Raw genomic sequence first — 23,219 nt, forward strand, 5'->3', positions numbered from 1 at the left:
GCCGGCCAGGCCAAGGGACCCCACCTGTGCACAAATTCGTGCACCAGGCCTCTAGTAGTATAATAATAATATACTAGTACAATGGAGATGACAAAGGCAGAGGTAAACACAGTTATATACACAGATAAAATATTTGCATTTACGATATACTGTATAATTGACAGGATCTCATCAGGAACACAGAAACCACTCAGGGTTTTTGAAAAGGGAATTTAATTGAGAGAATTGGTTACAAAATGGGAAAGGCTGGAAAAGCAAAAGGAAGGAGGAGAAAAGAGTGCAAAGGGCAGAAGCTGCTAGTAGCCCTGTCCTGGAGCCCATGGGCCTGAATCTGCTGTGTTCCTATGAGAGATGCTGTTCTAGATGTCTATGAACTTGCAAAAAGAGGTGCTGCTCCTTCTTCAGCTGTGAAAGTCTGAATCACCCCACCGCCCTGGCAGCAATCACAAGCAACTGCAGCACCACCACTTCCAGAGCCAGAACCAAGAGCCTTCCCTCCCCTCCACCTTCTAATCTCCAGCCAGTTCTTCCGAAAGACAGCACCTAACATGAAGCTGGAGAGACAGGGAGCCTAGGCCCAATAGTACAGAGCAACGTGTAGAAAGCAAGATATGAGATTCAGAAACACCAAATGAATAGCTGGCACAATCCACAACAGAGGTTTTAATGTAAAGCCCTGGTAATCCCAAACCTGGAGCAAATAATTCTTCCCTAGAAGAGAGAATGCAGTTCTGTTGCAGATAAAGAAAGTCCATTTGGCTAGCTTAAGCAGAAAGAGACTTAATACAGAGAAGTAGTGCTTACAAAATTAAAGAACTAAAGTAGTAGGCTCCAGGCAGGGCCACTGGAAATGACTCCCAGACCACAGTGCGGACTGTCCTACGGATAGCTCCATCACAATCAGGAAGCTGGCGTTGACTTGAGGACCACCAAAGCTAAAACCAGAATTCCTGGGTCCAGAGATACTTATACTGTAGGAGTTGCACCAACAAATGAGTGCCTCCAACACCACCTCTGACATCATTTAACTCTGTCTGATCCAGGGAACCTAAATCATGTCCACAACCATAGTTGCAAGGGAATCTGTAGTTTTTATCTTTCCTAAAGGAGATGAGAACATGCTAACGGAAGCCAGTCCAGACAGATACCTGCCACGGAAGGAATTTTGTGAAATGTATAACATTAAGATACTCTTTGCAGGCTCCAAGAGGACAAGAGCCAGGCCAGTTTTATGCTCCCAGGACGTTTCCACCATCTGACACTTACTCAGTAATCAATAAATATCTACTCGTTGAATGAGTAGAGACATGTACATAGGTTAGTGCCTGGTTGTAAAGTTAAGTTTGGTAACACAAAGCCGGGAGTCTTGATGATGAGAAGCAAGAATGCAATATTCTACATACTTTTATTGGATACCACCATATGCTAGGAGCTTGGTACATAGACACTGAGGTATAGAAAGGAATGAGAACCAGTCCCTGATCAAGGAACTCAGAGCCTGGTGGGTGAAAGACAGATAAAGCAAGTAAAATTCACCATGGTTCTGTGCTTTGTTCAAGGTGAGCACATTGTCTAAGTAATAAAAGGCAATTGTGGGCAAGAAAGTCTGTGACTAGTTGCCTTGGGTATCTGTCCACACTTCTTCCTATACTCCGTCATGGCTACCTAATCATTTTATTCTTCTCAGCTCAGTTTTACCTTTGCATACTGAAATCTTTAAGGATGTTACAGTGTTTGTATGTATTCAACTTTGCCCTGCAAGTTTCCGTTTTCCTGCTAAAATTAAATTGCTTACTGAATAAACTTTATGAAGTAAATCAGTTTGACACTGACATCAGCTTCCTTTATGTTATTCACTCTATGTAATAAGTAATCTCTCTGCCAGCAGGTCTGCTCTAGCCATCTGGCCAAACCCTCTGCAAAGCCATCTCTAATTCCCTCAGGTCGACAATTTGCTGAGACTGCTGTTAGATCATGAGATCCTGGAAAGCAGAACTAGGTCTATTCCTAGACACTCTACATGCTTAGTACCTAGAATAGTGCTTGACACATAGTAGGCACTCAATATATGTGTACTGGAATATCGAACATAATTTCCATTCATTTGCCTTGCCAGTTTAAAGGTGGTGGTGTTGTATGCTTCAGCAGGAGTCCTGATGGATGTCTAGGAAGACAAGAGGTTGAGTCCAGAGTTGTCCATGGCAGCATAGAGGAGTCAGCAAAGCCCACATTAGAGCGCTCGGGAAGGGGATGTAAGCAAGCAGATGCCTCTCCTGGGAAGCACATAGAAGTTGTGTTCTATCAGCCCTGTGTGTGTGTGTTGCCTACTAGAGAGGGGACACCCAGGGTCATCATCAAGCTAATGACAGGCATAATGAGGTCAAAAACTATAGGTGAATGAATCCAGCCCCAAATTGAGATGAGGGCAAAGGTTGGTATGTAGGCTTTGATCTATAAATAATGTTTCTCTCCACAGAGAGTTACTAGATACTGGGTTTAAGAACTTTCTCCCTAACAAATACTTGTAATTCAAATATTCTATGTTGTCAACTAAAAGAAAACTCATGTTCAGTCTAGCTCAGAATAGGTGAGCTATTCATTTGTGCGAGGTGAGGAGCCTGCCAAAAACCTGCCTGAATGAAAGACCACCTAGGCCCACATACAGGTGAGCAAAGGGTATGAGACAGGCTAGTGAAAAATCCACACTCAGATCAAGCCGGACAAGAAGACAACATGAAATTTTGGATATATTGTCTTGGCTTCTTAAAGGATTTTTAAAACTAAACTCTATGTTGATTCCATCCATCTTTTTGAAAAAGCTGATTTCTCATGCCAGCTTCCTAAATGGTTGATGCTGGGGCATTTTTCATCCGACAAAAAAGGTCCATGGGAGAAACTTCCCCCAGGCCTGGCACCAGCACTTCTTCTTCCAGGCCAATTGGTTTGTTTCTATCTCATTGACTGAATTTTTTGACTGATCTGATTCTGTGATAGAAAGGCACTTCTATGGCTATGAAGAGGGAAAGGTCCAAATGATCCTGAAAGCTCATTTCTTTCATCCTGGCAGGGAGCAGACTCAGTGGATCTGAGTTAAGTGGATAGAAACACAGGCTGGTCCCAGCTGCTGGTTCCTAAGGCTATGCCTTTCTGACCGGGCCCACCCCTTCCACCAGGGCTTCCATTATCACACAGTCACATAATCACACAAATGTCCATTCGATTCTATAAAAAGAACAGCATTGTAGGCATGGTTCATCTTTACTAGAATCTCGGCCACAGTGCACTCAGTCCCCTCTGATGAGCCTAAGCTGTAGAATAATGAGAATTGGGGGAAATTTGCATTTCACTACAACTCTACTTAGAATCCTGATTTAAAGCACAGTCATCTTACCATCACTTGCTGGGAATTGTGTCTTCAGCTCTCAGTCTTCAAATAAACTCCTAGACCCGTGGTCGGCAAACCGCGGCTCGTGAGCCACATGCGGCTCTTTGGCCCCTTGAGTGTGGCTCTTCAACAAAATACCACATGCGGGTGCGCACGTACAATGCGATTGAAACTTCGTGGCCTGTGCACAGAAGTCGGTATTTTGTGGAAGAGCTGGTATTTTGTGGAAGAGCCACATTCAAGGGGCCAAAGAGCCGCATGTGGCTCGCGAGCCGCGGTTTGCCAAGCCGCAGTTTGCCGACCACTATAGACCAACTGGACTCTATTTAACTATGCCGTATTCTTGGTTTCAGATGGCTATACTACTGATGACATTGAGTTTTACTGGAATGGAGGAGAGGGAGCAGTAACCGGAGTAAATAAAATTGAGCTTCCTCAGTTTTCAATTGTCGACTACAAGATGGTGTCCAAGAAGGTGGAGTTCACAACTGGTGAGGATGTTTCCTCCAAAATAAACTAGGGCACTGCGAACGAAAGAAGATGTTTTCAACCAAGTGATGATCTGATTCTTTCTCTTATTTTTTTCAACTCAGGGTCATATCCACGACTATCACTAAGTTTCCGTCTAAAGAGAAACATCGGTTACTTCATTTTGCAGACCTACATGCCTTCCACACTGATTACAATTCTGTCCTGGGTGTCTTTTTGGATCAACTATGATGCTTCTGCAGCCAGAGTCGCACTAGGTAATGCACTGCCAGCACCACAGAGAGCTGGTGGGGTTTAGCTTTAAACAAATAACCAGTGTTTGGAATTATAGACAAGGGTCTTCTCTCATAGCAATCCAAAGAATGCAACTAACATAAGAGTCCTTGATGATAAAGCACCTAAGTGTAAGCTCTTACAGAGTGAATGTTTTACAATGCCATACCTTTTCAGCATTTTGCTAAAAATACTGCTCTTAAAAAAGGATCTTGGAGTATGTTCAATACTATGTAAGTGTTTCTTAGAGTATATTTTTTAAATTCTTATTACACTAATTTTTACTAGCGGTGTGATGATTTTCTCTTCAGTCCCTACTTTTTGCAGTGGAGAATATTTACAGTGCATTATTCTCAAATGGATTTGAAGAAAAATAGATGTCATAACTATTACCAAGCTATGTTGAATGTTGGGAAATTCTCTCGAACATTCACTAAAGTTAAATCTTATTGATCTGAGTGTCCCTTAAATGGAGCTCATCATACTTGAGTAAGGCACAGATAATTCATCAGCTATATTAATGAGCTAGGCACAGATAATTCACAGCTCTATTCTGTGATCAGCACAGAATGAAAATGGTTTCCATCCTGGTGGGGGGTGGGGGGGATTCAGAATTAATCTTGCCATGGTTGAGTAGTTGCTGCAAGCTGTAAGGCTATATTTGAGACTTTAAATGGTTCCTTGGAAAGTTAGAATGTATAGTCTGTTTGATGAATCTGAGCATATGTGGATCTCTATCATAGAGCCATTTCAGTTACCACTTTCTGGGGCTTATTCACACACACACACACACACACACACACACACACACACACACACGAGCATAATTTCTGGCTAAGCTAACATACCTCTCTTCTCTTCCGAGATTACTGAACTGGTAAGATGATCAGATACCTTATCATGCCTAGACTAATTGTCATCTCTCCAGTTTATTTCTAATGGCTGGGTACATAAAGCTCATAAAGTCAAGTGCTGACAGTCCCTTATTAACTTTTGAACATTCCAAGACTAAGAAAAGTAAACTAATAGTTTATTACATCATATGTATGTAGCTACACGTTACTGTAATGTGAATATGAGTATATGTGTGCTATGGTTAAGGAAAACTCACTGGATGATGTCCAGAGTGAGGAATAACAACTACCGAGGTCATAAATTGTGGTTTTCCCTACACTTCTGTCCTCAAAGTTAATGATATTTTGATTAGAGATATCAGCATATAAATATGCTGACTTAACCTGTACTTTGAGATGTAAAACCTGTGATATTTTAATACTTATCTGACTAGAAAAGACATTCATTTACTAACCCATCTTGCTTTAAAAATTTAAACCAAGGAGTGAAAGCAGAAATACAATTAGTGGATTTGTAAATGAATTGTTTATTAGCTAGAATTATATTAGGTGAAATTTAAAATTTTATTCGAAAGTAAGACCACTCATGATGGTATTTCATATCATTGCAGCACAATTGAGCTCATCACCCATCTAAGCCAATTTAACTTTTTGTATTGTAGTCTTGACTTCCTACTTTGTCTGTTTTCCTAATGTTGAATAGTCAAATCAGGGAATCTATCTAGAATAATCCAATTAGCAAATGAGTACTAAACTATTTTTTTCTCTTTTCATTTTCTACCTTCCATACCTGTTGCCAGCTTTCCTTTGTCTGTAATATTCAACTCATATTTTCTGTCTTTATTTTTAAGGACTGCCATCAAGTTTCAGGTGTTGTTTTTTAATCTCTGCTTTTATTTTAAATGCCTTTGTTTAACAGCTCCTTGCTTGTTTTTGTCCCTAGCTGTGTGATCTACACCAAAATAATCTCAGAGTTTATCTTTATTCAACTATAAAATGGAAATAATATACCTGCCCTATCACACTCAGCAAGGTCTTATAACAGCCAAATAAGATAATTCATAACCAACTATAAACACTATACAAATGCGTAATATTAGTATTACAGCACAAACTATGTACATGAGATTCCAACCTCTTTTGCACTTCTTAGTTTTTCCAATTACCATTTCATCAATACCAAATACTTATTGTGCAGTCACACAACATTATATGGTTAAGAATGCTATATTTAACAAAGTTTGTAATGTGAAATCTTCCCTTTAAGATCTTACAACCTTAAACTTCTTTAACAAAACCAAGTTGAAATTTTTAGGAAGTCTTTTCTTGGCTCCAAGGAACTAATTCATTCTAGGTTCTGGAATCAAGAAACTAGAGGTAATATTTGAAAATCCAATGCAACAAGATTTTATTATATCTAAAAAATACATAAATCAAGTGATTAATGAAAATCGTGAACTTTCCTATATGCTTCTTCTTTTAGTGTTGTCTCTATCGGTTTATTTTAAAATGTAATACTGACCTTGTGATCTAGGTGCATTACAGAATCATGGAATGAGGTAGGTTTCCTCAAACTGGTCACCAACTTTCAGCTTGGTAGTGGCTGCTGTGGGGATTAGTATCACAAAAACAGATTTAGAAAGGAGATAAGATGCTAAAAGAAGAAGAAAGATGTAACATATAATAGAATGAGGGGTATTGGGCATTAGTCAGTAGGCATGTCAATGGGATTTTGATATGCCTTTCCATCCACTTGTCTTTTTTCTTGATGCATTATTTTTAATGTTTTTTAACTCTCCATTAGTGCCACATCCCACTTTATGATTTGTTCATGGACTATGTAGGGAGTCTGCAGTTTTGGCTTTCAAAATGTTTGCCCTTTCTGCCCAGTGGTTTATTGCATTACCGCCATCATTCTCCGGCTTCAATAAGGGAATGGCATCTGTCTTCTCAATCTTAAAAAGGGCAACTTAACAAGTGCATTCAGCTAAGCTGTATCTTTCCATCTCCTAGGAATCACCACGGTGCTGACAATGACAACCATCAGCACTCACCTCAGGGAGACCCTGCCAAAGATCCCGTACGTCAAAGCAATTGATATTTACCTGATGGGTTGCTTTGTGTTTGTGTTCCTGGCTCTGCTGGAATACGCCTTTGTAAATTACATCTTCTTCGGAAAAGGCCCCCGGAAAAAGGGAGCTGGCAAACAAAACCAGAGTGCCAATGATAAGAACAAACTGGAGATGAATAAAGTCCAGGTAATGTATTAAATATTCCTAAGCCTTAACTGGTTTGGCTCAGTGGATAGAGCGTCGGCCTACAGGTTGAAGGGTCCTGCATTCAATTCTGGTAAAGGGCATGCAACTTGGTTGCAGGATCCATCTCTGCCTCTGTCTGTTGGGGGGTGTGCAGGAGGCAACCAATCCATGTGTCTCTCTCACATCGATGTTTCTCTCTGTGTGTCTTTCTTTCTCCCTTCCACTCTCAAAAATTCAGTTGAAAAATATCCTTGGGTGAGGATTCATATTCTTAACAATATTCTGAAATTTAGCAGCAGCATGATGCTCAGGGCTTCCACAACAGGGGAAAAGAAATGTTAGTTTATCTTTAATAAGGCTCAAATACTCCTTCATTTTACGTATTTGAGAACTGAAGATGGAAGGAGTTAGATTGATGTTTACATATATTAATATCACACCTGGACCTAAAATTCAACCTCAAGTTCATTATTCTTTATTCTAAACTACATAGCAGTAAAACTATATGCAAAAGAATAATTCCAGGTGCTTGATAAATAAATGAGAACTAAAGTGAATAAGCACTGTACTCTGGAAGTGGAAATGAGACAATAGAGCACAGTGGTTATAAACACAGTTTGGAATCAAATTGCTTGTATTAGATTCCCAGCTCTGCCAGTCACTGGCTTTATAACTTCAGGCCAATCAACCTATGTAACTCCTCATCTAATGTCAGTTCTAAATATCATCATCCATAAATGGAAATGATTATGGCATACCTATATCAGACTTGTTATAAGAACTTAAATGAGGTGTTTTTTAAGTCCATTATTTAAAACAAATCCTAGAACATAGTAAGTACTCAGTAAGTATTAGCTATTATCATTATATACAAGATATTGTCACTCTTTTTCTTTTTGCTGTTTATTAGTCAATCTTATGACTTATACTCCCAGTGGGTGGAATTAAATGAAAATTAATGCACTGTTTATTCTTTTAAAACATCTCTGTAGTCTCTTCTTCTATGCCATTTTTACTGGAATCAGTTTAAAATTATGTACTTTGAAATACTGTATTCACTACAAATTGTTTTCAAGACGGCACACAGGGTGACAACTCAAATATCCATCCATTTAACCAGTGTTCTGAGCACTGCTCTGAATGGGACAAAGTTCCTTGCCCTCATGGAGTTTAGAGTCTAGCGTGGGGAGACAGGCAATATACACACAAAGCAGCATTAAGAGGATAATTTCAGGTACAGGTACATGCTATGAAGAAAGTAAAAACAGTAATGGGGATGAGCATGTTTTGGTTCAGGTTGAGGCAACAGGGGACTTTAATCAGGTGACCAGGAAGTCATCTTTGAGGAATTATCATTTGATCTGAGACCTCAGAGATAAGAAGCAACAACCATACCCTGTCCCATGTAGGCAAAGGAAATAAGTACCGAGGCTCTGAGTCAGGAATTGCTAGATGTCGTAAAGTACTGAGAGAAAACCAATGTAGTAAGAGCACAGTAAGTGAGAGAGAAAATAGACTATGAAATGTGGCTGGAGAATCAGGCAGAAGCCAGACTATGAGTCTTCAAGGTGTATCTTCATGCTCTTTCGTAAGATCTCAAATTTGGACAAGCACTGCCAGATAATTAGAAAGTTATAAGCAAAGGAAACATGCAGACTCAGCCACATGGTCAAAATTCCAACCAATGCATTCAAATAAATTTTTATTCTTGTGTGAAACACTAAACTGGATGCTAACAGTGAAGGAATAGGCATGATACTTGCCCTCAAGAATCCTCTAATCTTGCTGGGAAAGAAAAGTATACTCCTATGAGGTGATGGGATTATAAAATGAGGCCGGATGGCATTTATTTTGAGGAATATATCTGAAAGGAAGAAGCTTCCCACTGTCTGATTGCAGCCCTAATAGCTATGGAAGTATTTTAGCCATAGTTTTCAAGGCCACCTCTTTTCTATTCCCATCCCCATCTCAGTTGCACTCTATTAGCTAGTACTCTGTATAGCTTGGAATGGCTGATAACTGATGTAACATAAAGAATGCCTTATATAAAATGGCAGAGTAGAACTGGTAGGAAAATTCAGAACATATGAACTGGGTAGACACTTAAAAGATAGGTAGAACTGTGAAGGTACAAAGGAGAAAATGCCTTCAATTGGCTAGAAAAGCAATGTTCTATAGAGAGTAATTAAATGGAAAGGTCAAGCAAACTGAAATCTATTTATTTCAGTAAAATAAAAAGATTATAAAACAAAATTTAACCAGTTTTGTGGAGCATTTGCCATGATTCCAGACTAGGATATGAGAATTTTCTAAGGTGCTAAGGGAAAAATAAAGACAGGAAAAAAACTTAATATATTATATCATATCTAGATGTATACAGGTAATATATATTGCTCTGAAGAGAACTTACTGACTGGCTAATAAATAATTTAAATGTTCCCATCTAGCTAAGCTGGCTGGGTCAGTTGGTTGGAGCATCCTCCTATACACCAAAAAGGTTGTGGGATCAATTCCTGGTCAGGGCACATTTCTAGGTTGCAGATTCGATCCTTGGTCAGGATATGTATGGGAGGCAAATAATTGATGTTTATTCTCACATCAATGTTCCTCTCTCTCTCTTTCTCTCCCTCTCCCTCCCGCTCTCTCTCCTTTCCTCCCTCTCTAGTATAATATATATAATATAAAAATATATTATAATATATATAATATAAAAATAATGAACTATTGATACATGCATCAACTTGGATAGCTCTCAAGAGGATTATGCTGAGTATTAAAAGATTACATATTGTATGGTTCTATTTATCTAACACTCCTGAAATAAAATTATAAAGATGGAGAACAGATTAGTGGTTGCCAGGAGTTAGTGACGGGGAGAAACTGGGTGAAGGCCACATGGAACCTCTCTGCTATTTTTGAAACTTTTCAGGAATCTACAATATTTGTTTAATGGTTAAAATAAAGACCAAAGAAAAAGATTAATAAAATACATGAAGAGATGGTGAGTCTCAGGAGAAAAATAAAAGAAACTGTAACAAAGAACCAATGGAAATTATAGAATTGAAAAAGAATTAGATGGATTAGTACCAGATTTTATACAGCAGAAGAAAGAATTAGTAAAATTGAAGACAATATTGGCCTTCTCTCAACTTTTCCAATGTACCAGTTCTTTCCATAAATGCTACTAACTCAAGGGATGCCTTAACTGACAACCTTCTGTTAGTTTGCAGTTGGCACCCTTATTATTTATCCTCATGACTTCCTGTGTTCTTCCTCCATGGGACTTATCACAATTATCTAAATAATAAAAGCCTAAGCAACCAATACGGCAGAACAACCAGAATGATCAGTTGCTATAATGCACACTAATCACCAGGGGGCAGACGCTCAACACAGGAGCTTCCCCTGGTGGTCAGTGCCCTTCCACAGGGAGAGCGCCACTCAGCCAGAAGCCAGGCTCAGGCTCACTGTTGGCAAGCGCAGCGATGGTGGCGGGAGCCTCTCCTGCCTCCACAGCAGTGCTAAGGAGCAGCGAGGAGCAGTGAGCAGGTGGGCAGTAAGGAGCGAGGGATCTCAGACTGCGAGAGAGTGCAGGCTGGGCTGAGCCCCCTGCCCCCCCAGTGTACGAATTTCGTGTACCTGACCTCTATTGAGTATATATTTATCTGTGTAGTTATCTTTTAATGCCTAACTCATTATTAGAGTACTAGAGGCCCCGTTGCATGAAATTTGCACATCGGGGGAGGGTATCCCTCAGCCTGGCCTGCGCCCTCTCACAATCCAGGACCCCTCAGGTAGGGTCCCTAGGCCTGGCAGGCGATCAGGGCCGATCAGGGCCTATCGGGGCTTTCCTTCCCCCAGCTGCCGGCAGCTGGCCCCGCCTCTGCCGCTGCCACTGCTTCCCATCTGTGCAGCGCTGCCTCCCCTCCCCTGCCACTGGTCACCTCCCTCTGTGGACAACAGCCATGGGGTGCGATCACTTGACTGGCCTGGGCCTCCCTCTGCGGGGTGATCGCTGGCCAGCCCCACACACCCGCCACAGCATTGCTGGCCAGTGGCCTGGGCCTCCCTCTGCGGGGCAATTGTGGGGCGATGGCAGGGCCCCCCAACCAATCACATCACACCCGCCTTGGCTGGCCTGGCCCCAGTGCGTGTCATAGCGTGGTCGTCCAGAAGGTCGTCCGGATGGTCATTCTGCTGTTCAATCATTCGGCCAATTTGCATATTACACTTTTATTATGATAGATAGGCTTCCCAAGGGTAGGCACTCTATTATGTTTATTGTTCTTTCCTGGAACAGAGAAAATACCAAATAGTAATTGTTCAAGATGAGTTCTTAGATATCACACAAGGTATTAAGTAGTACATCATAATGTCTTATAAAATCCTTATATAGTCATAAAAGTAAGAAAAAGAGACTATAGTCCCTTTAATTTCTGCCCTTTCTTACTGTTTTTATCACTTTGATTTTTAACATTTCCTAAAGATGTTTTATATCAACCTCTGCCATTCTTTGAGAATCATAGTGTCATATGACTTCAGATAGATATAATCTTTAAAGGAGTGTCATGGCTAAGATTTTGTAACCTTCTTCATATTTGTATGGAATAGTAACACGGTGTTTCCATCTCGGGCAACTTATAATCATCCCTGCAGCTGCTCAGCTTTTCCAGATCCCAACTTCCTTGGCCTCTTCTAAAACCAGGGGCTCAGACAGACAGTGTGCCAATAACAACACAAATGTATTACTTCATCTGTTCAGTGTATCATCTCCAGGAGAGAAGATAATGATGCAACCTGTGTGGTATTTAAAAATGCTACCCCCTGGTTGAATTTTTAAAACTAGAAAAAATTTGGTTTTTCCTTTCATTTAATGGTTGGTTGATGCTTTTCTTTCCTTTTAGATACTTGTACACCATTGAATTCAAATGACATATGTGCTGTGGTCCCAGAGAATGTTCATCTGAGGGCTCCCTAATATTTGCCTTGGTGCCCTGGAGCATAGAGTGGCATTGATCATTTATTACACGTTACTTTTGATGGCCTTAGCTGGGCAGTCATGTCAAGGGGCAGCTCTACTGAAGCCTCAGAAGAGCTTGCTTTGTCTTGATTTATTTTGCTGCCAGCCACACTGAAGCATCTTTTTATATGAGTACAGATGCTGAATCCAGACATTAGGAGAGTTTCAGCCTCCAAGGTGATAACGGCTGTAGATTCATGAACCCCTCAGGCATCATTTGAAACTAGAGATGGTATTTAGAGTTTTGAAAGACACATTTCATAATACAATGAGACTGTAAGAAAGCCACTTCTGGTCCTGGGCCACTTTTATACTCACCTGGAACATATATGGTTGTATCTACTGGCCATATTGCCTGCCCATTTGGCAACAGATCAACCTAAAATTAAATGGTTGTTACATGGATGATCTTTGATCAGAGACTGATTCAAAATCATTTTAAGTCATGGAGGACATGAGTAGGATCTGCCAAAGATTCATACCAAATGTGCATTTGCAACCCCAGAAGTAAAAAAAAAAAAACACAAAAAACAAAACAGAATTTTCCCTTCAAATTAGATATTGATACTGTAATCTGGACTCTTTTCTCCAGATTTTTATTCTCTGTGGTGAGTCATCTACATTTTAGACACCTGTACTTCTAGACAAATTTGTAAATGTAAATCAGCTTTGTATTATGACTAATTCTAAGGTACAAAGTGCATATGAAAGTAAACAGCTCTCTCCTTAAGTCTAGCTTGCAACAGCTGGATATCTATACTAGCCTTTGAGCCTAGGCCCAGGGCCCCACATCACTGCATCGCCCTTAAGCCACTAGGACACTTCCCTCAGCCTTTGATGAAACTTTGGCTATTCTGACTAGCATCTGGAATTGCAGATAAATCTGTGTTGAGAGTTCATGATCTTTGGCCCTCAAATCCCTGCCCAAATCTGACTTGGGTCAGCCTTTGCTTAATCCTATCTAATTTTGACAGTCAAATGTCAAATAATAATTTCCAAGTCTCTCTCTCTCTCTCTCTCTCTCTCTCTCTCTCACACACACACACACACACACACACACACACACATCTCAACTATCTCATCTCATCTGTCTCTTTCTCTATCTCTTTCTTATTTTCTGTCTGGTGTCTATTGCTTATTTTCTTCTACACACAATTAGGATTATTTTGGTAAACAAGAAATAAATCAAACTTACTTAACTGGCTTAAGAAACAGAAAGGGAGAGGAGGATTTTTGAGCCAGTATAACTAATGGGTTCACATGTGGCTATATCCAGATATTCAAACAGTGTCATTAGATAGCACCTCTCTTCATCTCATAATTCTGCTTTCCTTTATATTGGCTTTATTTACAGTAGACTCTTCTCACATGGTCATCACGCAAAAGTACTTTCTTCCATCATTTAATTACACTGAAAAAGTCCCAAGAGAGAGTTATATTCTCAGGACAAAATTAATTCTTCTGACCAGAAAGATGAAAAACATTAAAGGCTCACGTTAACATACGGATCCCTGAAGCTCACCTCAATAACATGCACCAAAAGACTGTCAGGGCAATGTTTTCAGGAAGGTGGGATAGTACCAGGTATGTCAAACCAATAGGCATTCACCATAATCCATCTCAGACTCTTTGCCTGGAGGAAAAGATCCAGACTCCTTAATGTGGGATACAAGGTCCACCATGGTTTCATTCTGCTTTCTTCTTTTGCCTCATTTCTTTTTTTTATTTTATTTTATTTTTCGCTAAAAGTATTACAAAGGGTATTACATAAGTGTCCTTTTTCCCCCCCGCCCTTGACAAGCCCCTGTCCTCCCTTACCCCCCAGTGTCTTATGTCCATTAGTTATGGTTATATGGATGCATACAAGTCCTTCGGTTGATCTCTTACTCCCCTCCCTCCTGTCCCCCAACCCTCCCTGGCCTTCCCACTGCAGTCCGACAATCAGTTTGAGGCAGCTCTGCCACTGTATTTATTATTGTTCAAAAGTTTGTAATGGTCTTAATTATCCATGAAAGAGTGAGATCATGTGGTATTTTTCCTTCATTGACTGGCTTGTTTCACTTAGCATAATGCTCTCCAGTTCCATCCATGCTGTTGCAAATGGTAAGAGTTCCTTCTTTTTAACAGCAGCATAGTATTCCATCGTGTAGATGTGCCACAGTTTTCTAATCCATTCATCTACTGATGGGCACTTAGGCTGTTTCCAGATCTTAGCTATGGTGAATTGTGCTGCTATGAACATCTGGGTGCATATATCCTTTCTGATTGGTGTTTCTGGTTTCTTGGGATATATTCCTAGAAGTGGGATCACAGGGTCAAATGGGAGTTCCATTTCCAATTTTTTGAGGAACCTCCATACTGCCTTCCATAGTGGCTGCACCAGTCTGCATTCCCACCAGCAGTGCACAAGTGTTCCTTTTTCTCCAAATCCTCTCCAGCACTTGTCCTTTGTTGATTTGTTGATGATGGCCATTCTGACAGGTGTGAGATGGTACCTCATTGTTGTTTTGATTTGCATCTCTCGGATGATTAGTGACTTTGAGCATGTTTTCATATGTCTCTTGGCTTTCTGAATGTCCTCTTTTGAAAGGTGTCTATTTAGATCCTTTGCCCATTTTTTGATTGGATTGTTTATCTTCTTTTTGTTAAGTTGTATGAGTTCCCTATGTTTTGCCTCATTTCTTATCCCTCTCCCCTTCACCAACAGCACTGGGCTCCAGAATTAGAACATAATTTTCCCAAATTGCCATGTTTTCACTCTGTGGAACCTTTGCTTTGGCTTGTTGCCCAGAGGCAGCTCTTGACTGATGTTTTCCCTCGCGCCTCAGGCTGGGCTGGTGCTCCTCCTATAGTTTGCAGAAGTCCTGGGCCATTGAAACTCAAACAGAGCTCGGAGAGATGGCGCCAAGTCTGAGTCTCAGAGTTCCATATTCTTCAGACATTTGTCAGCCCCTCCTTTGGAGTATCTTGGCTTGGTTCTGGAAGAGCAAGGGAAATATACAATGATGAACAGCAACAGCAACAAAAAAGCAGCTGTTCTCCTAGAACTTACATTTCAGTTGAGGTCATCAACAATTGTGTAGATACATGATCTAATGGTAGATGATGATAACTGTGGTGAAGAAAATGATGGGAAGCTAGCCAGGTAACAACCTGGGCAAGAGCATTCCAGGAGAGAGGGAACAGCAGGTGAAAAATACCCTGAGGACTTAAGGCATCAAGGGACAGCCAACAAAAGGACAACATGACTGGAGCAGAGAGTTCAAGGGGCAGAGTAGAGTGGTAGGAAAAGAGGGCAGAGGTGCCTGCAGGAGCCAAATCACAGGATGCTTTGTGGATTCAAATGGGAAATACGGGTTTTATTCTATTCTATTTATTTTATTCTTGGGAAGTAGCTAGAAGATCCAAACAGAGGAGACATGATCTCTATTACATTTTAAAAGTATAACTCCAGCTGATATGCAGAGAAAAGACCAGAGGGCTCATTCCTGGAAAGAGGGAGATCAATTAGGCATCAAGAGTTGACGGTGGCGAGAAGTGGTCAGAATCTACTTCTCCAAAACAGAGCCATAGGATCTGCTAATCCACTGAATGAGAGAAGTGAGGGAAATAAAGAGATCCAGGGTAAATGTGTCTACCTGAGCAATGTTCTGGAAAATGGGCATTTGTTTCATTTTATCTTCATCTTTTATCTTCTCTATTTCTTTAAAATATATTTTATTGATTTTTTACAGAGAGGAAGGGAGAGGGATAGAGAGTTAGAAACATCGATGAGAGAGAAACATTGATCAGCTGCCTCCTGCACACCCCCTACTGGGGATGTGCCTGCAACCAAGGTATATGCCCTTTACCAGAATCGAACCCGGGACCCCTCAGTCTGCAGGCCGACGCTCTATCCACTGAGCCAAACCGGTCAGGGCTCTTGTCTATTTCTTGAGTAATGTATGCGGTGTTTAGATTTATGTAAGTTTATGCTTAACCTTTTATTGCTTCTAGGAATATTAAAGTTTCCAATTCTGCCTGTAGTTGTCAAGACAAGTAAAGAGACATGTAAATCGTCTCCTGCAAAGCCTCTGATTCCCTTTATACCCACCCCAAAAAATTTTTTAGGAATTTGATACCAAGGGATTGAGGGTGGGCAGCCCTGGTAAGAACAAATGAGTAACAGCAACAGCGTAAACATGGTGCATTATAGGAGTGGGATGGGCAGATGGAAGCTGGGCTGTGTGGCTCTCTGTTCTCTGCAGGGGGAGCGGCCATTCCGCTGGACAGCTGCACTGCATAGACTGCAGGCTTCTGGAGGGCAGCTCAGTCTGTGGCCAGCGTCACTTCACTCGGCTTCCTGCTCTGTGCTTCAGACACACTTAGTGACTATGAATCTAATTGAATCAGTTAGCAAGAAGGAAATGATTTTCTGTTTGCAAAGTAGATTGAGCCTGGAGGTATTTCTCAACAGGGCTTTAAAACTGCCACTGAAAACAAGATTATATTTTATTCCAATTACACTGAAATGAGTTCTGCTATGTTTATATATTTGAAATATCCGGAACAATTATATTCAGTGAGTGGCAACATTTTTCACAGCCTAAGGCACTGTTGAGGGGATATTGCTGGGGCAGAGAGGAGAGGATGAGGGAGACAGAGAGTGAGAGGGTGGGAGAAAGGATAGACCCAAGATAGAAAATGAATTGCATGTTTGCATAGGGTTTCCACTGAGGGATAAAACACAGCCATCAGATCAATGTTTTGTGGATTTTAGACATTTAAAAATCACCCTTATGATGAGGGTGGGGGTAAGGGGGAGAGATCAACCAAAGGACTTGTATGCATGCATATAAGCCTAACCAATGGACACAGACACCAGGGGGGTGGGGGCATTATTGGGGGGTGGGGGGGGGTAATGGGGGGGGTTAAGGACACATATGTAATATCTTAATCAATCAATTAAAAAAAATTTAAATCACCCTTATGAATTTTACGCTAGCCTTTCTATCACTCAGGGTTCTCCAGAGAAAGGGAACCAACAGAAACAGAACAAACTTACACACAAAAAGAGATTTATTTTAAGGAATTGGCTCATGTGGTTGTGGAAAACGGCAAGTCCAAAATCTATAAGGCAGGCTGGAGGCTGGGGCGGGATTCTATGTTACAGTTGTGAGGTAGACTTTCTTCTCGTTGCACAACTTCAGTTTTGCTTTTTTTTTTCCTCTGACCAGTTCTATTTAAGATGTTAAGGTTTCACATAATTTCTATTTTATTGTATTTTTATTGAAGTATAATCATCATACATTATATGAGTTTCAAGTATATAAAATAATGATTTGATATTTGTATATATCATGAAATCATCACAAATGTAGTTAACATCCATCACCAGACATATTTACAGAATTTTTTTTTCTTGTGATAAGAATTTTTGTGATCTCTCATAGCAACTTTCAAATATGCAATACAGTATTATTAACCATAGCTGCCATGCTGTACATTTCATCCCCATGACTTATCTATACTAATCTATACTAATAAAAGGATAATGTGCTTCCAGATGTCCTTCCAGACAAAGCCACGGTGGCAGGGCCAAGGCAGAGGCAGTTAGGGGCGATCAGGCTGGCAGGGGAGAGCAGTTAGGGTGATCAGGCCGGCAGGCAGGCAAGCAGTTAGGAGCCAGTGGTCCCAGATTGTGAGAGGGATGTCCAACTGCTGGCTTAGGCCCAATCCCACAGTGATAGGGACTAAACCGGCAGTTGGACATCCCCCAAGGGGTCCCATATTGGAGAGGGTGCAGATCGGGCTGAGGGACCCCTAGTCCTATATAATAAAAGGCTAATATGCAAATTGACTGAACTGCAGAACAACTGATTGCTATGACACACACTGACCACCAGGGGGCAGACACTCAAGGCAGGAGCTGCATCCTGGTGGGTCATTGAGTTCCCACAGGGAGCAATGCTGAGCCACAAGCTGGGCTCATGGCTGGTGAGTGCAGTGGCAGTGGCAGGAGCCTATCCCACCTCCGTGGCAGCACTAAGGATTTCAGACTGCTGGCTTAGGCCTGCTCCCTGCGGGGAGCGGGTGGGGAGTGGACCTAAGCTGTCAGTTAGGCATCTTCCGAGGACTCCAAGCTGCAAGAGGGCACAGGCTGAGCTGAGGGACACCCCCTCCGCCCCCCCCCCCCCCCCGCCGAGTGCACAAATTTCATGCACCAGGCCTCTAGTTTATTTATAACTGGAAGTCTATCTTTTGACCCATTTCATCCACCTCCCATCCCCCCACCTCTGGCAATTGCCAATTGCTTCTCTTTATGTGAGCTTGGGTTGTTCTGAGATCTTGGCTTTTTGTTTTTTGTGCAATCATTTGGTATTTGGTATCTGTATGACTTATTTCACTTAACATCATACCCTCAAGGCCCATTCATGCTGTAGAAAATGGAAAGAGCTCATTCTTTTTTATGACTGAATTATATATATACTAGAGGCCTGGTGTACAGATTTGTGCACATTGAGAGAAAATTAATTGAAAGAAATATTTTAGAGGCCAGGGAGGGACCGCGGAAGATTGGCCAGCCGGGGAGGGACTGCGGGAGGGCTCCAGGGTGTGTCCAGCCAATCTTGCCCAGTCCTGATCAGCCAGACCCCAGCAGCAAGCTAACTTACTGGTCATAGCGTCTGCACCCTGGTGGTCAGTGCATGTCACTGGTTGAACAGTCAGACACTTATCATATTAGGCTTTTATTATATAGGATAATTTATTTATTTATCCATTCATCTATATAGGATAATTTATTTATTTATCCATTCATCCATGGACACAGGTTGTTATAGTAAACTAGAGACTTGATGCACAAAATTCATGCAAGGAGCTCCGAGGGCCGAGGCAGCAGCAGCCCCGGAAGGATGTCCAGTCTAATTAGCATATTACACTTTTATTATTATAGATACTGTTGAAATGAACATGGGATACGGATATCTTTTTGAGTTACTGTTTTCATTTTCTTCAACTAAATACCCAGAAGTGAAATTGCTGGGTCATATGGTAGCTCTATTTTTACATTTCTGAGGAACCTCCATACTGTTTCCCATGTGATAACGTTTTTCTCCCTAAGAATGTAAGCACCCACAGTTCAAGGACTTGCCTGTTTTGTTCACTACTATCTTCCCAGGACATGTGTCCTCAGAATTTAAAAACAACAGTTGTGGTTGATAAGCAAGGCACTGCAGGAAGGAAGGAGAGGGTCCCTTAATCCATGTCTATGCAGTGAAATCCCAGGCTTTCCTTTATGTGTGAGCCCCTCCAAGGTTCGCCTGTAGTCAGAAGGTCTCAAGGTTAGGTTTCATGGCTTTAGCCAGAGGAAATAATTAAGGACTTGCACAAAGATTTAGCTTGAATATGTTCCTTGAAGGCTTGTTTACATGATACTACGAAAGTAAAACAAGCCTTGACATCTAACAATATATTAATTCAATTATAGTTTGTCCATATCAGCTATTAATAAATGATATCACAGGAATACTTATTAACATGGAAAGATTACCAGGTTATATTGCTAACTGACAAAAGTGGGTTGCAAAGCAAAATACACCCAGAGAATCTGTGTGTGTAAATATATATGAACAGAAAAAAAGAGTGGGAGGCTAGCAAGATGTTAAAAATAATGGACTCCGAGGTGATATAATGGATATTTACCTTTTATTTTTTGTTTCCTGTTTCTAGTTTTAAAAGTTTCTATGTGCCACCTTTGTAACAACAACAACAACAACAACAAAATACCATATGTGTATATACATACATATAGATAAACAATATATGTATATACGGCTGTTCCCCAAAAATGTATACATATACTTTGAACAATTATAAAGGTAGTGTTTATTAAAATACATCTTATTTTCAAAATTTAGCTATCAGCTGTTTAAGTGTGTATACATTTTTTGGGACACCCTGTATGTACCTCTATGGATTTAATAAGTGGTAGTTATTGACAAAAATAGTATATAAATATAAATACAGGTATAAATATATAGTTTATGCATATATACACACATACACGTGTTTTGTGGGTGGAGATCAATGGATGGATGGATGGATGGATGGATGGATGGATGGATGAAGAAAATGGTAGATAGGCAGAGGATAGGTAGATGATGATAGATAGATGATAGATAGATAGATAGATAGATAGATAGATAGATAGATAGATAATAGATAGATAGATAGATAGATAGATAGATAGATAGATAGATAGATAGATAATAGATAGATAGACAGTTCAGCCCCAGATCCAGAAGGCACGCAGAGCAAGATGACTGCTTGACCGTGTTAGATGAACCCCATGCGTTGTCATCAGTTACAGGTTATTGAAAACAAGCGAATATCCCGGCAGTTGTGCCTGAGCATGTTCTTTCTCCGTCAGGTCGACACCCACGGCAACATTATCCTCAGCACCCTGGAGATCAGGAACGAGACGAGCGGCTCGGAAGTGCTCACGGGCATGAGCGACCCCAACACCACCATGTACTCTTACGACAGCGCCAGCATCCACTACCGCAAGCCCCGGGCCACCCGCGAGGCCTACGGGCACCCGCTGGACCGCCACGCGCACGGCAAGGGGCGCATCCGCAGGCGCGCCTCGCAGCTCAAAGTCAAGATCCCCGACTTGACTGATGTGAACTCCATAGACAAGTGGTCCCGAATGTTTTTCCCCATCACCTTTTCTCTGTTCAACGTCGTGTATTGGCTTTACTATGTACACTAAGGTCTGTCCTAAGGGTTCGGAAACGACTGCTTTCCTCCTTTGAGTTTTAACCCCACAGGTCCCCAGCAGCGAGACTGCTGTGTTTTTGAGGTAAGAGATTCAGCCATCTAATTGGTTTTAGGTCTTGCATATCAATTTTATTACTGCACCATGTTTACTTCAAAAAAGGAAAACAACAACACTATTTTTTTCCAGTCTACTGTGGTCCAGGTTATCAGCTCTTTCGAGCTCTGTAATTGCCATGTTTACAAACACCCACGAAGAGAGACGTTAGGTAGGCAGCTCTTGAGCAGTCCTTCCTAGTTGCCCTGGATTTTATTGCTTCATTTTTAAAATAAGAATGAAAAGAGGGCCTAGTTCTCTGTGCAAGCTGCTTCCTGGTAAACTGTAACAGTCTCATACTGCCAAAAACAACAACACAATTTCCAGGATCTCAGAAGAAAAAACACACAAAGCCATTGACCAGTTACAGATTTCCAGGAAGGAAACAAAGAAGAGAAAGACTCCTCCCACCCCTAATTCTCTCAGCTCTGCTCGAGGAAGAGGAGGGAGGATTGGCAGGCACTGGTGGAGGTCATGCAAACCCAATCTTGCCAGTTTCACCTCCCCATTGAGCCGGACATTCTGAAAAATATTCTTTCTCAGACTTCCAGGCTGATTTAAAATTAACATTAGACTCCACCCTGGTAACCATTGAGAACATTTTTCCTTTCTTCTTGAGAATGAGGATTTTGGGGGTTAATGACTTTTTTTTTTTTTAACTATTTCAAATGAACAGCCCTGAACTCATTCATTAGCCTGGAATCACTTGACGCTGACATGAAGCCATGCCATCACATTTCCCTGGTTCCTGCTCCAGAGAGAGTGAGAGGAAGGGGGGTGGGAGAAGAGGGCTTCAAAGATGGGGATCGTGAGCAATTTTTGCTTGAGAAAAATATTGCTCTTTCCATGAAGAAGGCAAGACTTATCTGCTGTGAAAAGGGTGCCTGGGCAGTTACCTGAACTGCCAAATCTTAAATCAAATAGTATATATTTCTTAAGCCTTCCAGAGAGCAGTTTCTAATGGTGATAGGCTAGTTGCACCAGCGTCAACTGGCCCCTTATGGCTCTGCTCTCTGAGCTCTGCATTCCAAAATAGGAAACGACTGCTTCAGGAAATGCACATTGCACCCATTTTGGTGTCAGGCTTCTCTGAGGCCAGATTTCTATTTTAAAGGAAACCTTCAAAAGGGCAAAACCACAGATAACAACAATGACAAACTCACTGGGCCTTCAAACATTTACACCAGACCCTAGCTACACTCATTAATCGCTGTCATCACTGCTCTGCCTTATCTCTGTTCATAGGTTGCTTTGGTCATGGTCATCATAGGAGGGGCGTCTCTGAGTACCCCAGCACATGATTCTAAATCGCTCTAACCAGCTGCAGATGAGACTCATACCATTTATGTCATTAAAGACCCATTGCTTTTTTATTTTCTTCAGCTGAGCATCAAAGAATTCTGTATCTTTATTTGCATGGTTGTGTGAGACCCTGAGTTTACCAATCAATTATGGAGGCGATTGGGACCTACTCCTTGGGTGTAAGATAAGGGTTGAGGAAATAATAGGATGGTTGCCTCACTTAAAGACCTGGCTTTCTCCCTAAGGCTGTGATGAGGGTCCATGTTTACAATAGCATCAGCTGCTAGAAATTATAGTCTGCGTTGAAAGATAAGGCTGAATTCCTATCGATGAGCCCAAGGAGAGAGAGTTGTAAGATATTCTTCTAGAAAGCAAGAGGAAAAGAGAATCCCAGAATAAATGAATGGTTATGGCTGTAGTCAACATACGGTAGTAAAAATGTAAAAACTCTGCTTTAACTGGGAAAATCGTCTCAATGGTTTCATAAGAAATTAATAGGGTTACGGGGACCAAATTTTCATTCGGGTTTTAATTGTATACTCGCAATCCCCTGGTCAAGGAAATCTTTAGCTTCTGGGGATAAATATTTTGAAACTAATTAGTTCCTTGGCAGGTGAGATGCTCTGCCATTGTAAAAATCCCCCAAATGACTGTAAGGTTAATATTTCCAACGACCGCCCAGGAACCACTGTGTAGCCATCTATTTTAAACACAGAAAGGGAGACTTCTGGCTAATGCCTAACAGGAATAAATCATTCTGATGTCAAAGCTCTTTAAAAGTTTT

At 41.1% G+C, this 23,219-nt stretch overlaps 1 protein-coding gene across 1 annotated transcript; it reads left to right on the forward strand.

Moving 5' to 3' along the window:
• Window positions 1-1,537: 1,537 nt before the first annotated feature.
• GABRB1 (gamma-aminobutyric acid type A receptor beta1 subunit) lies at window positions 1,538-21,442 on the forward strand. The gene is made up of 5 exons (XM_006101282.3): window positions 1,538-1,559; window positions 3,739-3,876; window positions 3,979-4,131; window positions 7,015-7,259; window positions 20,690-21,442. The coding sequence occupies exons 1-5, from the start codon at window positions 1,538-1,540 to the stop codon at window positions 21,029-21,031; spliced, it is 900 nt and encodes a 299-aa protein (XP_006101344.1). The 3' UTR covers window positions 21,032-21,442.
• Window positions 21,443-23,219: the final 1,777 nt, after the last annotated feature.

This window comes from Myotis lucifugus, unplaced genomic scaffold, assembly GCF_000147115.1.
Source record: "Myotis lucifugus unplaced genomic scaffold, Myoluc2.0 scaffold_349, whole genome shotgun sequence".
Taxonomy (NCBI): Eukaryota; Metazoa; Chordata; class Mammalia; order Chiroptera; family Vespertilionidae; genus Myotis; species Myotis lucifugus.